The sequence below is a fragment of the Maylandia zebra genome, linkage group LG1, assembly GCF_041146795.1.
Source record: "Maylandia zebra isolate NMK-2024a linkage group LG1, Mzebra_GT3a, whole genome shotgun sequence".
Classification (NCBI taxonomy): domain Eukaryota; kingdom Metazoa; phylum Chordata; class Actinopteri; order Cichliformes; family Cichlidae; genus Maylandia; species Maylandia zebra.
The window spans coordinates 15,345,026-15,362,932 of NC_135167.1; the positions used below are offsets into that span (position 1 = coordinate 15,345,026).

Consider the following 17,907-nt stretch of genomic DNA (forward strand, 5'->3'; position numbering starts at 1 on the left):
CATCATCCTCTCCTCCTCGCAGCGCAGGCTTGCCGCTGCTAAAACTAAACAGAGCTCCCTAAAAGGCACAGCCAATCACATTGGCCATATTTGTCACATGAGGTAGGACTCCAGTAGAGGACGTAATTTAACTCTTTCTGCACCGCTGGGTGAATGAGACGTTGACAGATCGTTTTTTTTTTTTTTTCTTTCTATCGGGTTTGATTTTCTTTACTGTGTCACAACCCGGCTCATAGGAAGTGACAAACAAATGGGAGACCACACACAGGCTTTTAAAGACTGTAAGACACATTTAATGAAAATAAGGTAAAGCAACTTAAACACAAGTTAAAGGACATAACAGCCATAACTGAAACTTCCAAATAAACATAACACGTGCCAGAGGGAGCCAAAAGCCAGCCACCCTGGTTCAGTCAAGGTGTCTTTATATACACTGGGACTGGCCTCTCAGGTGTGCTGCATCAATAATTGGGTCAGCTCCACCTACCTGCAAGAAACAGGAAAAGGAAAAAGAAAAACACAAGGCCAGCCCACTGGCCGTCACAACTGGAATAGATCAAATTATTGGTGGGGACAATTTAATAATCGCTGAATATTGGTGGGGACATGTCCCTTCCGTTCATGTCAAATCTACGCCCTTGGATTTAATAATAACGAATTAAATCATAGATAAGAAATGTTTGTCCACTTTTCGCGCATAGAATTTCGAAAAAACATCGGTGAAAATTATAAGTATGTATTATCACGCCCCCATCACGATGTTGCCCTGGGCAACCGCCCATGTCGCCTATATCAAACCCCGCTACTGTGTGGATCAAAATTCGTTGTAGGTACTTTTTATGAGGGAATTCTTGGCCTATGTCAAAACTGGCCTAAACCACGTTGTCAAAGAAATGACACGTGAACAGCGTCAGCATGTAAGGGTTAATATAACTCAAACTTGTTCAAACTTCTCATCAAACGTAGTTTTAATTTATGCAGACTGTAACGACCATGAATTCACTTTAACTGTCTATAATAATTAAGATAAATCGAGATTATACCACACAGTCCCAGTCCTGTCCTGAAGTCACGCGTCCAGTCCAGCAGGTGTCGGCCATGTTTCAACGCTCGCCAACAGCCGCGAAACTTCACCAACGAAGGAGTAACGAGCTAGTATGCTAGCCTAGCTGCAGAAATCATTTAGCAAAAAATATGGCTGCTGTGCTCCCCGTCAGGCCGCCCTGCGATAGCAACCCCGCTACCCCCGGAGCACAATCCATAAAGGTGACATTTGTACGCCATAACAATATTAATAATACTAATAATAAAAACACGAGTCACTGTTTGCTCAGTTCCCTCGGCTCTGTACGGCTATAGCCTGAGCTAATAGCTAACTGGCCATTTATGGGACACTTTAGTCCATGATTGATGATCAGTAGCCACATTAGCGTCCCTCCTTTGTTTTCAGCTGTGTAGTAATTGGTTAGTTAGCTCGTTCGGTTTGAATTTCCTCGTTTTATGTATCTGCAGTGATCTGGTCTGTGTACGTTTTGAATGATCTAAGTAAAAACGCGACGTTTAATGTCGTAATATTATAAGTGATTTGACAATTTGTGCTCCTTCTGTCAGTCAGTTCTGGCGTGTAAACTCATACATGTTTTGGTCTGTATTTAGCATAAAAAGTAATTATAATCTAACTCTATAATCTAACCGTCAATAATATTGAATAAAGCTTCGTGTTGATGTAAGAGGGAAAATATCCTTATCTGAAATCATTTTTTAGTGTGTTTCAAAATGAACCCTCTGTATTAAACTGGCTAAATCTCTGAATGTTAACTTTTGCAGTTGTTTAAAAAGTTTTCATCAGGCCGGGAAATACTATCATGTCTAAAATAGCAGTAGTGTGCACTGTGTGTGATTTTTATCTCATGCCTGTGGAGCATATACAGAAAATCACACTCGGTTTAAATACACTGTGATTCATTAATAGTAAAAGTATGCACTGCTCAGCCATTAAGTGGGCCTGATTTGTGGATACAGCAGGCTGAGCAGAGATGCCCAGACCTCTCTCTCCCTGGCCCCCTCTTCTATCTTTTCTTGGTGGGATACTAAGCTGTTACCAGGCCAGCTGAGAGAAGTAATCTTTCCAGCACATCCTGGGTCTTATCTTAGAATATGAAACAACTCATCTAGGAGGTGTCGTAGTCCCTCCATGAATTGTCACATTAACATGGTGTCAACCAAGTGATCCTGGGAGCCTCTAGTGGGGTCTCTCAAGGCAAATTGGTCTTAAGCGATGATAGAATGGAAACTCTTTCAGGAACCAAGTGGGTCAGATGGGCCCCCCACTTGGAGAATCACATGTTAAAATTTGTTGTAGCAACAGGAAGATGAATCCTGCAATTATGAGTCCTAGGGTTCAGGTTTACCAAGCAAAAATGAATTTGGGCTCTATTCATTTCTGTGTCATAAAAGTGTCGAATACAAAATCAGAAAGCTCCTAAAAGCTTTGTGGATATACTTCATGCTCTGGAGTTTTCAAACATCACATTATGTAATGTTAAAAATTAATTCTGATTTTTCTTTTCCTCTGAAGGAGGATGTCATAGAAGAAGTGTCCAATGATGGCAGCCAACCTCCCAAGAGAAGGAGAATGGGTTCAGGGGACAGCTCTCGAAGCTGTGATACCTCAAGTCAAGATCTTGGGTAAGCTGGTTTGGCATTCGGCAAGAAACATCCACTGGCATAATTTTCAAGCATTCTTGACAACCAAGTAGGACAGAAAATTTGTTGTTACCATATGTCACATTCTTTTTATTTTAATATATATCCCCAAAATATACTTGTATATGATAAACCCTAAAAGCTGTAACTGTCAGTATTGATGTCTATTTAGTTCTTCCAATGGCGATTTTTTTGTCTATATCAGCAAAGATTAATCTTACAAAATCTTGTCCAATCATCAAACTCTGTTGTCCCTCCAACCTTCCTTTCCAGTCCGACGTATTTCCCAGCAGAAAACCTGACGGAATACAAATGGCCACCAGACGATACAGGAGAGTACTATATGCTGCAGGAGCAGGTCAGCGAGTATCTGGGAGTCACATCGTTCAAGAGGAAGTATCCTGGTAAGAAGTGAGATTTTTTTGTGTTTACCTGTTTTTTGTTGTAAAGAGTTACTCTAAGATATTAACTGGTGGTGTTGGTTTGTGCTTTTCTGTTTCTTTTTAGATATGGAGAGGAGAGACTTGTCCCACAAAGAGAAGCTCTACCTTCGTGAACAGAATGTCATCACTGAGACACAATGCACTCTGGGTAGAAACCAGTCCTTCAAACTCAGACTCGACCGCTGTTCCAGTTGTGATATTAGAAGGTAACATCTTTCCGTTTCTTTCCTGTTCTTCAGGTTTGACAGCTCTGAGGAGTGATGAGGTGATCGATCTGATGATAAAGGAATATCCCACTAAACATTCAGAGTATTCTGTCATACTGCAGGAGAGGGAGCGACAGAGAATAGCAAAAGAGTACTCCGTAAGTTCACAAGCAACAAAAAAAGATCCTGTAGAAGTAGGGCCACATTATTTTCATCTAAAGTGTAATGAAAATCTTCTGCATACATCTCCAAATATATTTCTAACATTCTTTATTCTTTCATAGCAAATGCAACAGCAGAACCCTCAGAAGGTGGAGGCCAGCAAAGTCCCCGAGTACATAAAGAAGGCAGCAAAAAAAGCTGCCGAGTTCAACAGTAACTTCAACAGGGAGCGCATGGAAGAGAGGAGAGCTTACTTTGACCTCCAGACACATGTAAATCCAAACTAAAGTTGTTGTTTTTTTCAGGGTTTTAGTAATAGCCCAATAGATGACTTAATTTAAATTTCAGGCATTTATCAAAAAAAGAAAGCAGAGCGGATGTCTGTCTCCCAAAACCAAAAACAGCTTGCAAAGCTTTTTTTGGCTTCCTCTTTGGAGGCTATTGTTTCACTTACTTCAACTGGAAATTCTCCAGTTTTATGCCCTAGCGGTGCAGGTTTTTCTCTTAAAACATCATTACTTCTTTCTCTGTGATGTTTCTCTATAAAGAGAAAATCCGTGTATGGCACTATGTAGTTTAAAATGACTCGTGATACACTGATATATTCACATTGGTTAGATCAAAATTTGTTAGATGGTGCACAGGTGTCAAAAAAGTAAAATTGAATGACATAATTGTATATGTGGTTATAGCTGATTAGAGGCTTATGAATGCCACAACAAACTGTCTTTTTTGTTGTTGAGGTTTTTGGTTTTTTTTAAATTTTCTTATATGTGTTGTGTTTTGTTGTCCCAGATCATCCAGGTGCCCCAGGGCAGGTTTAAGGTGCTGGCTCCAGAGCTAACCAGGACAGGGCCCTACCCTGTGGCTCTTATACCAGGACAGTTCCAAGACTATTACAAAAAGTACGGCACCCACTAAAATAAGTACTTTCACTTCTAATTACTGTTCGGTGCAATGTATCAAAGGTTTCGCCCTGATCCTCTGTTATTTTGATGTATGACAGATACTCTCCCAATGAGCTGCGGTACTTGCCGCTGAACACAGCTCTGTTCGAACCTCCACTGGATCCAGAGCTTCCTGCACCGGACTCAGAGCCTGACTCAGACGACGCTGAGGATGGCAAGGATGACAAGAAGATCAAGAACTCATCTGTAAGACAGTATTTTGTGCACAGCTATATGAATTTGTTATGGGAGTAATATTAATCCGATGAAAGAGGTTTAGTTTATTGTATAGATTTTCTATTTAACCAGATATTCACAAAAAGAAAATCAGAAGTATAGAGTAACTGGATGCTACTTTAACCAAAAAGTTAACTAAAACAAAGAGTGACTTCTATTGTAGGTGTCACTGCTGTCCATGAATATTTTGATTAATCACAAGGCAAACTACCCAAGCTTTCATTAGTCATAAATGAGCCAATCTAGTTGCCTCTTACTCATGTTTGTATGTGATTACTCACTCTTCATTTTACATCGCCCTGTTGGGTATTTTCACAGAGTGATTTGATTGGCTGGGAAGGGAGAAGTTAAACCTTTCTAAGCTTTTTAACACAAACAGTGCAAGGAAAGTGAAGCAATGGATCCACATTACAGTTTGGTAACACACTGAAGTCTGAAATGCCCAACTGTGAGACTGATCCTAGGTCTCATGTCAAAGTCACTAACCTCCATCACAGTTACCTCGTCATGGATATGCTCTCTCGCACAGCAGTGCTATATCATTTGTCCTTCACTGATCCTCCACCTGTTTAATTCTTTTAATCTATAGGACAGTTCTTCCGGCAACACATCTGATGTGGAGAGCCAGGAGGGTGTGGGGAGACAGAGCCACAAGTCCAAGGCCAAAGACAGGACATCAACAACGGGAAAAGACGGCAGCCAGCGCCACTCTGCATCCCAGAAAGCCACCGCAGGGTACAAGGTAGAGGACAAAACCACCTGAACTCTTCTCCAACAACAGCAGCAGCACTTTTCTACCCCCTCCTCCTCTTTCTACTACTACCACTCCCTTACTCCATCCATCCCGCCACCCCTCCCTAGCTTTCTTCACTTTTTTTCTCCAGCTTCTACAGTTTGTCAGTTTTTCAGCTGGGACAGCCTGGTCCACACAAACACACAAACACACACACACAAACACACACTGGGAGTCCCATCTTCAGGTTTTTTGTTGTTGTTGTTTTTAGGATTGCCACGTGGCTTCCCCCCCCCCGTTTTTTTGTTCCTCTTTGTACAAGACTGTGAGCAATAAGAACTTTTAAAGGAACAGTTCACGTTTCTTTCACCGCACTTTCACTTTTTTGATGATTTTATGTTTTTTTGGTGAAGACAAAGTTTTGCTTTTTGATCGTCTTCAGTATACCTCTTGTCTGTCCTCACTTGTCAGAAAAAATGCTTCCAAGACAAGTAAGTGGATGTTTTTGGCTGCTAGTTTCTTCCTTTTTGGTCAAAAATGATAAAATGATTTTGTTAATCTAATATAGAAAATATAAACCACATATAGTTTGTAGTTGCTTTTAAAAAGTAGTTAATGTTAACACTAAAGAATTTTAACATTTATCTCCTTAAGTCTAGAAGGCACTTAACCCTACTGTTTTAAGTGTGTATCGGTAAAGTAACATACTTTGTTTATACACTCTGTGATGTACTGTTAATAAGTATCAGACAGCTGTTTTGACAAGGGCATTACCTGCCCCTGTGATGTCATCATGGCGTGACGAGGCCTTGCTGACCTTATTCACACTGTCGCTGAGCTGAGCTAGAAGTAGACTGACACACAGTCGTGGAATATCCTCATTTTAAACTAAAAGTCTTTGAACTTGATGCAAATGCACCACTTTGCTTCCCCACAGCTCATTGTGCACTTTCCATTTGTCTGTAGTTTTCCAATCCAACTTTATAGGACTATTCAGATGTTAAAATGGACCTGGGTATGTCCAGTTGAGTTCAGCTCAGCTTTGTGGTGTGGGCATGGTCCTTTTGATAGTGTAAGACCTGTTAAGACTTTCAGTGTTTGTTTTTTGTTTTTTTAAAGTTTGCTTTAATTGACATTTTTATCATCACAACTTTCTGCATAAGAGCGTCCAAATGTGGCATGGCATGTTGGTAGCCAGAATCAACTAGAGGTAGTCAGCTAATAAAAGTATATGATATAGTATGACCTATCATTTTGTTAAGTAAAAATATGCCTGCTTCCTGTTAAGTGATGAAGAATTTATTTTTTTCCCCAGTGGATGAAAAGTTTGAGTGATTTTTTTTAAATGACTGTTACTGTTTTTCAAATGTCACCACATGTGAAAGGCTGCTAGCTGATTAACGTTACTTCGCTCTGGTTTGGCTACCATCTACTGGACATGCAGTGCTTAATGGTGACCTCACTTGAAAGCTGTTTTATAAGCAACTCACAAATAAAAGCTAATTATGAACACCAAAGATGGAATTAGATTGTTGAATACCTGGCTCTACAGCAGACTTTTGTTCAGGTTTTGCACGTTTAATATTTAGCGTAATATAAACAAAGTAAGTGTAGTGAGTAAAAGAGAAAAACCCTACTGAAGCTTTGGCTCTAGAGCCTTTCGGTAGCTTACACGTTGTTTCAGTCCTTAAATACGTGGCTCAGAGGAACCTAAAATATGTGACGCACTACACTGCTGCATTTTAAGCATTTTAAAGATGCAAACAAACACAAATAAGTGAGACTGGAGCCCCGGCAAAAGCAAACGAAAGAGTAACAATGCAAACCAACCCCACAATAGTTAGATTCAGCATTTCTCCTCATTTAATAAACAAAAATAATAAAACTAACATTAAAAACAAGACTGCTTATAAATCCAAACCAAACTAATAATTAATAGTGCGAGTCGAACCCCATGCCTTCCCTTCTCTGGCTTCTTATGCATGCAGGTGACGCAAGCCAATCAGTCAAGAGTCAACAGGTTAATAAGGATGATAGTAAATTATTATTATTAACCGTTATTTAACCAGGAAAAAAATTAACTCTTGAGCTAAAAATATATATATTTTTTTGAGATTGGGATTAAAAATGTGCCTGCACATCAAGGCACCGCCCTGCTGGTTCACTTGTATTGGCATTAATTGCATTAACATAACAATCAATCAGTAGATTGTATTAACAGTAAATCCAGCAGTAGATTAAGTGTCATGATTGCTCTTATTCATTTTTGCTGTGTGAAAGTTAAAAAATTATGCTTCACCGTAACATATGACGTAACCGGAAACCCCTCTTAACTCCACGCTGTAATCTTCTACGTAACCTGACGTAACCCGACCTCCTGGGAAATGTAACTACCTGTCAGGCAGATGACTTAATATTAAAGTTACGGCGTAGGGGTAAGAAAGGTTTCCTTTTGTGTCGTAAGTTTCCACCCAGATTTCCCGCCTAAGCAAAATGCAGGCATGACTTATCTACAACCAACAAATACGTTTAAAGAGTCCGTTTTAAATGGCAGTATAGATGTTACTGGTGACATCAGTAATCCAGCCAGACCAAACACATAATCAGCGGGGCTCAGTTCAAGAGACTACTCTTAGTTTTTTCTCGTTTCCTTCTCCTGCTGCTGTTTCACTCTTAGTTTTCTTCTCTGCTCTGTTTCTAGTTTTTGATTGCCACCATTAGTAAGCCACGCCTTTTGTATAGTCTAATCTAATCTGTCAGGGGATATTTTTAATGATGGATGTCACGCTGTATCTTCAGGCATTTGAAGTAATTGGACATAATTCTGTGAGTTTATAAGGATAAATAAATATAATAATAGTAATAAAGGGCTACATGTGATTAATGGGATGTTTCCATTAGCTCAGTTCATCTTTATAAGAATTTCATCCTCTTTAGATACTTGCTGAGTTGACTTTTACTCAACTTTTTGTTTTTAGAGCTGTGGCTCTACCCTCAGATGTTTATTTCTTCAGCTTCCTGTACAGTTACATCAAGATTCATAAGTTTTAAATGGTTGTCCATTTGTGTGATGTCTGGACTTAAATGTCCCCGAGCCACTTTTTTTCTGCTCTTTCTGTTTCTTTACTCTCTGCCATCTTTTGAACTAGACGGTGAATTCACAGGGTGGTCGTTCCATGTAAAATCAGTCAGTTCAGGAAAAGACCTGACTCCCCAGAATTGGCTGGTTTGATGTTTGTTTGTTTGTATTTATACAATAACTTAAGCATATCTAATAAGGTCAGGTGAACTTTATCCTCATACTGTGAAAACTGTCAGTTACATGCCCTTAGAAAGTACATTGTTATGGGTTGCAATTTGCCGCCATTTGTCGTCTATTTTGAGTCCTTTTAGCTTCCTCAGTAAAGGAGATATCCACATGAGTTAAAACGACCTTTAAGATCCTTTCAGAACTGCAACCCAATCAATATAACACTACCGGGGTCAAAATCTAAAGCTTATAATATAATGGGATGTCAGTTTCACCCTGTCTGTGATGTAGAGTAAAAAGTAACAGAAACAAGCATTGGTACCCTGGATGCTTGATTTGATGTCTAATAGTACACTGGAGAAAAACTTTAAAAAGTGCATTTTGGGGTCAACTTTATCGAAACAAGTTACAACATATGAAAGGTCCCATATTTTCTTACATTTTGACAACTGGCTAAAATCCTTTTAACCCACTCCTGTGTATGTCCAAAGCCTGTAGTTCGGGGAGTTATATAGGATAGGATTCTCAAATCTTCTAGGAGGCTGATGGGTAGCACTGCCAGCCACCAGTATTTTTATAGTTTGCATGGTGTCATTAGATATGCTAAAGTTACTAGAAGTTCCTACATTAAAAATCAGGTGATTCTCAGGGGGTCAGGTGGGGGTAACTCACTGATTTTCTATGGAATGAGTCAGGTACTTCATATTTCCACATTCATAAGTCATCATGAGAGAGTTTGCACACTCGTGGGGAGGACAGAAGTTATGTTAGGGTCAAAGCATTCATTAGTCAGAGTGTATAAATGTTTTTCAAATTTATTGAACATTTTAACATCATAAAGGGTAACTTTGTGTGGTGCTGCAGCTGATTGATCAGATGATATTTTAGGGCCATCCTGGGGTCACTTTTATTTAAAGATCATATTTATAGTTAAATAAGAAACATAATAAAATCTATGTTCACCAAAACCTTAAATGCAGCTTTGACACCAAATATTGAAAGTTTTGTTTCTAATTACACCCATGACTGCAGGATGCTCGTGTGTGATTTTTATAGCATTATTCTGCCCTTGCAGCCTAAGGTCATTCCCAGTGATATATGTGGCATTTGCCAGAAGGGTAAAGAGGCCAACAAGAAAGGCAAGCCAGAGGCTCTCATTCACTGCTCCGAGTGTGAAAACAGCGGTAAGTTCACACACTCAACTCCAGAGGGCAGTTTAATCACATCTGTTTGTATTTTGCTACAAATTGTCTAGTTAGTCATCAGCAGTTAACATGTATTAAGTCACCTCCATATTTAGTCAAAGGAAACTTTTAGTTAAGTGTTAAACAGCTGGCTAACCTTATATACCTGTGTGTAAGCATGATTTAAAGTATTTGTACTGTTTATGATACTGTATGTAAGAGAGTTTAGCTTGTGTGGTTCAAAGTCATCTGTCAATTGAATTAGCAGGTATTTGGATGAAGGCTGTTTAATTGGTAGAAAAATTCAGCATCTTATTTATTATACCTGAAAATGTTCTAATGTCACAAATATTGCTGTTTTAGATGATGGGCTTTAGTATGTCGGTGGATAAATGCCTTACTGGGGTCAGTAAAATATCAGGGCGGTATTTTGCCTGTCTTTTCCATGTGTCATGTATTTATCTGGGTTCGTGTGTGTCTCTCCGGCTCTTCTGCTTCTTTGCACATGTCCGTGAACTTCAGGCCACCCATCCTGCTTGGATATGAGCGAGGAGCTGGTGAGCATGATCCAGACGTACCGCTGGCAGTGCATGGAGTGTAAGACCTGCACCGTGTGCCAGCAGCCCCACCACGAGGACGAGATGATGTTCTGCGACATGTGCGATCGAGGATATCACACCTTCTGCGTGGGCATGGATTCCATACCTACAGGTGAGTAGATGGACCTACAAAGGCGATTTTTAGACCAACAAATACCTGAGGCTTGTACTGCGAAACACGATTTGGGGCTTAGCCAAGTAACCTTCAGGTTTAATCCCAGATTTTTAGGTTTGCAAAGGAAGTTCACTTCTTGAGCTGAGTGTAGTTTTTTTCATGTTTTTGATTAATTCTCTCTGTCTCCTCAGGTCTTTGGATATGTGAAGTTTGCGACAAAAATTTCACCACGCCCAAGAAGAAAGGAGGAGCTAAAACACCCAAAAAGAACAAGTCAGCTCAGAAATGATCAGCGGTTCCATTAATCATAACAATCCTGTTATCACATTCTAGACAAATGCACTGCTATTAGAAGCTGTGGAACTGGAAAATGACAGATAAGTGTTTGGCCAAACAGCTTTGACGGAAAAAGATAAATGCACAGTTTGTGATCCATTTAAAAAGAAAAAAAAAGCAAACACAGTAGTGAAGCTTCCTTCCTAATATTAAAAAATCCAAACTGAATGTTTAACCTGCTGTTGCTGTTTGGTGTGTCTTTAATATACAGACTAAGACTTTTCTGCTACAGGCCTATAATTTAAAACATAATTAATTCCCACCAATAAACACGATCAGTGCATTACGGTTTTATTAACTTATGTATGTGTCCACATTAGGGATTACCTTCAACAGAGCAGCTCGGGAGAATGACCTCCACATACATAAATAATGTAGAAGCTAAACTGGAACTCGGATCCATCCAGATTTGCTGCACTGAATCCTTTGACCAAACCACTAACAGTGTCGCCTGTTCATTGTTAAATCGTGCAGTTTGTGCCTCGTTATGTTGCTGCAGTGATAACTTGTTTGCTGGGAAAATGGTGCTTTTGATCGTTTTACTACTGAAACAGCTGATCTTTTTTTCTCTCAAAATTCTGTCTTTGTCTTTGTTTTTTTGGTGTGTTTTTATTTTTTTTATATCTTTTGAATTACAGTTTGTATGTTGATAATGTGTGATTCACAGAGGCGGGCCAGTAAAATCTTATTCAAGTGAATAATGACATGGTGCTTATGTAAAAGACACTGGCTGTCAGACCTCATAGCTGCAGGAGTTTTCAAGTTTTGGGAGTGAGTCTTTATTAACGAAACAAAGTCTCAGAAAAATGGAACCACTCGTAATTACATTGAATTGTGATTACATTGAATTTAGCGTCCATCACCTCGATGGTTAATTGATGTTTCTGCAATTAACTTGAAAAGTTTCCTGCTGTCCTGCAATAAGCAGGTTGTTAACGGGGTATTTGTTGTTGAATATAATGCTTTGGTTATTGAAGTTAAATGTGTTTTTTGTTGTTTTTTTTAAATAAAGCTTTTTTTTTTAAAAAAAAAAGAACAGTTTATCTTTTTTTCTATCAGTATTTTATGATGTTAAAAGGAGCCCCTGTCAGTCATGTGTCCTCCTGCTTTACCTTTCCATTTATTTTTTTCACAGGCTGAGCAGAAAAAACTGTCTCAGTTCAGCATTGCATTATTTTATCTCTTAAATATCAGAGCCAAACACCTTTACCACCGCATAGACAGATGGCAATTTAGTTAATACTGTAAGGTTATATTGTGTACATTGCATTATTTATAGAGAAGTACATCCATAGTTCATATATTACTGATAAAATTTTCAGTATGTACTAACAGGTGTGCTTTTATCGCTAAGTGTGATTTTAATTTAGGTATTTTGTGCAGAAACTATAAATTTGAGATGCATGCTCACAGCAGTTCAGCAGTGTGATGAGGCTGAAGTAATCTGATTCAGCCACTGAGCCATGTTGGAGAAAGTGGCCATGTTGGAGAAAGTGGCCTGCCACAGCACCATACAGGATAACTTTTTTTTTTTTTTTTAACTCTCCCAGAGAAAATCATCCTGGATCAGGCAACTGCTGCACTAAAATGTCACACACAGACTTAAGAATAGGTGATAATTAAAAAACAACTAACTTTAAAAAACTTCGACACTTCTCTGTCATTCACTCATGACCTGCTCATTTATCAGTTAAATTGACAGTGGAACAAATAATGTTTACAACAGTTATACTTACACTGGGGACTTGGTTCCTTCTGCCAGAGTTCATCAACTCTGAGAACAGGACGTGTGAGGGGTCGGATAAAATCCTGGTAGCCTGCTCAAAAGCAGGCAAAAATATCTTGGTGACTGAGGAGTGTTGTTGCTGTGATTTTTTTTTCTCTTGCCGTTTTAATCAAATTAAAATTTGATCTTGAGTGGTAAATTTCCAAACCAGTTGCTGATGCCATAAATTTAAGACAAACTTTGTAGTAGTTCTATAAAAAATTGACACAGTGTTGCAGCAGACCCCAAAAACTCAGTCTCCAGTGAAAATGAAGCTGCTGATGAACTCTGGCACATATACTTTTCACATGTATGTTCCAGGTAAGTGCATTATGAATTTGCACCCCTAAGTATTTGTACATTATAAGCTGTCTAATGGCATTACCATGTATATTAATATGGGTCAAATCTCCAACTGATTTTAGATTCTTATTAATTTCTTCCTGTTTCTTTACATTAATATGCAAGTGATGCACAAAAGTTCCAAGAAGCCAGTATCCCCAGTATTTCAAGCCTAAAATAAACTAAAACTGTAATTGCTCAAAAAGAAATGCGCTTCAAGTCAATTCAGACTCTTAAGATTCTGAAGTATCTTATTTCAAAAAAAAAAACGGAGCAAATTTGATCTTTCGATTACAATTTGTCTTTCTTTCTTCAATTTCAGAGATATTTTTTTGGCTAGTGAAAGCATTAAACGTGTGGTGTGCATTACTTCGAGCGGCCTGTGGAGGCGCTGTCACGCGGAGGCGCTTTGAGGACTCGGTTGTGACGACCGTAAAAGAAGAGGCTGCCATATTGCAGTGATACAGCGAGTTTATCTGAAAGAAGCTTCAGCACCGTCGGCCTTTTCCTTCAATTATGCTTTCTTCTCAGCATTTCGGGGATCCTGGGAAGATGAAAGATTATCATTATACTGGTCCAGTAGAGCACAAGTTCTCTCCATACGCCTTCAACGGAGGGTGAGGGCTTATTTTCAATTCCTGTGTAGTTAGCTTGCTTCTTTGCTAACGTTTACATCCTATTACATTGGACTCAAGCTAACCCGCTCCGAAAATGAATTGTCAACAAAGCAGTTGTTGAGTTAATGAAAAGTTTCTGATCCTGTCTGCGATATAACTGTATACCTATATATTTATCTAACCTTAGTGGAAAAAAGTTATATTGTGAGCGAGAGATTTTTGTTAGAAATTAGTTAAACCTACAGTTTCAGTTTCGGATCAGTAGCCTGTAGCTGCCATTTGCAGTTTCCTGGTGCAGCAGACTTTTTTCCGCTCTTGTGAGGTGAACAGGCTGACCTCTGTGGTGTATTTCCTCAGAACTGTACTGGCTGTTGCCGGAGAAGACTTTGCCATTGTAGCCTCAGACACCAGGCTGAGTGAAGGCTACTCAATCCACAGCCGGGACTCCCCAAAATGCTATAAGCTGTAAGTGCACTGTCATCTCTCTGTGAAGCCACTGGGAAACAACAGGTTATGAATTATGGGTAGAGCCCCGTGAGACCTTTAATAGTGTGTACATTTTTTCTTTTTTGTGCCAAAAATGAGCTGTTGTTTTCTGGGGATAAAGCTACCAGATAAATAATATATTGATCAGAATGTTTTCCTCTTGCAGGACTGACACAACTGTAATTGGCTGCAGTGGTTTCCATGGCGACTGCCTGACTCTGACAAAAATAATTGATGCCAGACTAAAGGTGAAGTGGTACAGAAAGACTTCACATTGCATGATGGATAATATAACAGGCTATCATCCACACCCACTTCAGGACTCTCAGTCAGCATCGTCTTGCTAAAACACAGCTGTTCTAATGCTTTCTCTCCTTTCAGATGTACAAACACTCGAACAACAAGACGATGACCAGCGGAGCCATTGCAGCCATGTTGTCCACCATCCTGTACAGCAGAAGATTCTTTCCTTACTACGTCTACAACATCATTGGAGGATTGGATGAAGAGGGTGGGTGCTGATATTATGATGACTACATTTTTTTTAAAACTGTGTTTGGGCTGCAGATCTTTTTTTCTTGCTATGGTTATAGATTATTTTTTGTGCAGAAGACACATTTAAGTGAATAAAGTTTGTGAGACTACATTAGTTTGTATAACAACTTTGGGAAACAAACTAAAAGTTGCCAAGAGACTTCATTAAACAACTTTTATTAACATGGTAAAATAATTGAGCTAAAGCTTGAGTGGACAAGCTATGATGAGCATTTCCACTGTAATGTGTCTATATATTAAAAAAGCAATTATTGTAGATATCAAGTCAGTTGGATATCAGACCTCTCTTAGCATACATAGCCATGAAAGATGGGTAACAAGAACTTGGGAGCCTTCATCCACTAGTGTGTGAACTTACCTGGCACATAGTCTAACACTCAGAATTTTTAGTCCGGTAAAAATGTCAGGAAAGATCACAGAGAAAACAACATACTTTTATTCTAAAGGCATTTTTGGAGGAGTCCACTGTTTGGCAGGCTAACTGGATTTTAACAGCATGTCTTGAACTCTGAATTTGTGCTAATGAACTCGGTAAAAGGTACAGGATACAGTTAAATACGTTTTTACTCTCTCAGTTAAACTGATAAATGAAAATGTCTTGCAGGATAGACAAAGAAGGAGGGAGGTTTTGATCTGATCACACTTTTTTAACCAAAACTTCAAGGTTTACTTACTTTAGTGTTCATATTTAAGAACTTTATTATTATTCTCTCTAATCCACCACTATAATCTAATGACAACATGCACAAAATAATAAGAACAAACGGGCATCCCCCCCGAAAAACGACAATGATCCCAAAGAGGTGACAGTCTACAAAAAATAAAATAATTCATGTGTAGTGTAGTGCTGGGTGAGGTGTTATTTTTAATGTTACTCTTATGTCATACTGTTAGTTTGTGTTATGTTTAAAACTATTAAGATTTTACTGTGTTACTGTATGTAAAATCCTGTTTCTGTTTGTAATATTGTGTAATTGTAATACAGGTAAGGGAGCAGTGTACAGCTTTGACCCAGTGGGTTCCTACCAGAGAGACACCTACAAGGCCGGAGGATCAGCCAGCGCCATGCTACAGCCACTACTAGATAACCAGGTTTTTTAAAACGCGCGTGTACTAACCTGATGTTTCCATATTAACATTACTATATTCATGTGCTTGTATCTTGGGTGTGTATTTTTAAGCTTATTTAGCCTCCCAGTATCCACCAAGTCATGACAAACCACTTCATAGCCACATTTTAGGTTTCAGAATCTCGACCTTCCAGTTATTCTGTTATAAGACCTGCATTGAGGTATGCCATATGGAAAAAAAAAAAACCATTCTGTATAAAGGAGAAAAGGCAAACCTGAACTTAGCTCTAAACAGGGTGCTGGTGACCTGGTGGATGGTAAGGGTGGACCTGCTCAGAGACTGCAGGTGGAAGGGAGCCTAATCTGGTCTCTGGACCCTTTTTTCTCTCGCTCGCTCACTCAAGATTTTTTTTGTACTTGGGTCCTTTCTAAACAAAAAATCAACTAAACATATTTTTCTGAGAATACAGACAAATACAGGACTCGGTCTTCTCTCTCTCTCCACAGATTGGTTTCAAGAACATGGAGGGTGTTGAGCATGTTCCTCTGACTAAGGATAAGGCAGTTCAGCTGGTCAAAGACGTCTTCATCTCAGCCGCAGAGAGAGATGTCTACACCGGAGATGCCCTTCGGGTCTGTGTCATCACTAAGGAGGGCATTAATGAGGAGACTATACCTCTGAGGAAAGACTGAGGAGGAAACGTATTGTTTCCATCTGCCTCTAGTTTTTCTGTTTGGTGCACATTCATTTTATGGCTTTGGCACCTTTACGTCAGGTTTCTCAAAACAGGAGTGTTGATTCAAGTAGCCACCTTAGTGGCTAACTGGGGAGCTAGTTTCCTTCCCCCTGTTTCCCAGATACTCCAGTTCTCCTGTTCACATGCTCTTTTATGTGGTCTGGCAGGCTGATCCTGGATCAGCACTCCTATTCTGAGAAGTAAGTTCTTCACTCGCCCATACCTAGACCCTGCCTCTGTTATGATTTTTCATTATGTTTTCAAAGGAGATCCTCTCTGCTATTCTTTTTACATTCTTAATAAATGTAAAGAATTTAAAAGTCTGCTCTGCTTGTTCATTGCACATTCCACCTCAGATAGACCTGTCTTTTATGACCAAAAGAATACAAATGGAAACAGTATCTTAATACAATATCTTGTTAAATAATAAAATTGGTTTGTTTTTTTGGTTTGGTTTTGTTTTGCTTTTTCCATTTAGAACCATCGGTTAGCATAGTAGGCATAAATAATTCATACACATCATCAGTGGATTAAAATCATTTTAGTTTGTTGGCTATGTACAACCCAAGTGATCTCATGTGACTGTATAATAAAATAAATGAAGCACCCAGTGAACAGTCAGCTATTGAAACTGATGTGCTTGAAACCAATAAAATGAGTTAGGTCAACTTTGACAAGGGCCAAATTGTAAAAACTGAGCTTGTCACATTAAGTACTTGTAAAAGTATTTCAAAGAAATGTATGACATCATCATCGTAGGCTGATGTATAAAAGGGTTGTGTGGCTGTAGAACAGTTGGAGCGCTCAGTGTGTGTCTATATGGTTGTCAAATTAAAAGCATGACTCATGTCGTGATCAGAACAAGTGTGTGTATAGGAAAAGAAAATCTAAAATGTGAACAGCCAGCATGTATTCATTGATCCATCCATTTTCTTCCACTTGGTATACAGTCGATCCAGGGTTCGGTATTCATGGATTTTTCTGTGGAAAGCAACTCCAAAATATTTGCAGATTATTTCATGGATTTTTAATGTAATTTTTCTGACTAAATACATTTTTTATGATAAAAAATGTACTTTTCAAATTTGAATATTAATGTAAACACAGCAAAATATCATTCAAATTGTTTTTTTTTTTCTTAACAAAAGATGCGCAAATTCCAAACACAAAGATTCCGAAAAGATTGAAATAGGTAGTTATAAGCATTTTTAGAGGGGGTACTGAGTATTTGTGGATTTCAGATATTCATAGGGAGTTGTGGTCCCTAATACGGGGGTTGACTGTACAGAATTGTTGGAATAATGAAGGACTACCTCCAAATTCTTCCACTTCACTTTAGATTAACAGCAAAATAGTTGAAACTTGGAGACAGTTGGACAATGATCCCAAACGTGTTAAAACTGATTAAGGAAAGGAT

General features: G+C 38.8%; 2 protein-coding genes across 2 annotated transcripts; both read left to right on the top strand.

Moving 5' to 3' along the window:
• The first annotated feature begins 912 nt into the window (after positions 1 to 912).
• On the top strand, positions 913 to 11,040 carry phf10 (PHD finger protein 10). The gene is made up of 12 exons (XM_004539477.6): positions 913 to 1,266; positions 2,579 to 2,688; positions 2,980 to 3,110; positions 3,214 to 3,297; positions 3,389 to 3,513; positions 3,640 to 3,789; positions 4,313 to 4,422; positions 4,524 to 4,671; positions 5,291 to 5,443; positions 9,760 to 9,868; positions 10,391 to 10,579; positions 10,774 to 11,040. The coding sequence occupies exons 1-12, from the start codon at positions 1,195 to 1,197 to the stop codon at positions 10,869 to 10,871; spliced, it is 1,479 nt and encodes a 492-aa protein (XP_004539534.1). The 5' UTR covers positions 913 to 1,194; the 3' UTR covers positions 10,872 to 11,040.
• Positions 11,041 to 13,454: 2,414 nt separating this feature from the next.
• psmb1 (proteasome 20S subunit beta 1) lies at positions 13,455 to 16,813 on the top strand. Its single transcript, XM_004539476.5, has 6 exons — positions 13,455 to 13,642; positions 14,000 to 14,107; positions 14,295 to 14,376; positions 14,510 to 14,639; positions 15,669 to 15,775; positions 16,261 to 16,813. Exons 1-6 carry the CDS (start codon positions 13,542 to 13,544, stop codon positions 16,444 to 16,446), a joined length of 714 nt encoding a protein of 237 aa, XP_004539533.1. The 5' UTR covers positions 13,455 to 13,541; the 3' UTR covers positions 16,447 to 16,813.
• The last annotated feature ends 1,094 nt before the right edge of the window (positions 16,814 to 17,907 follow it).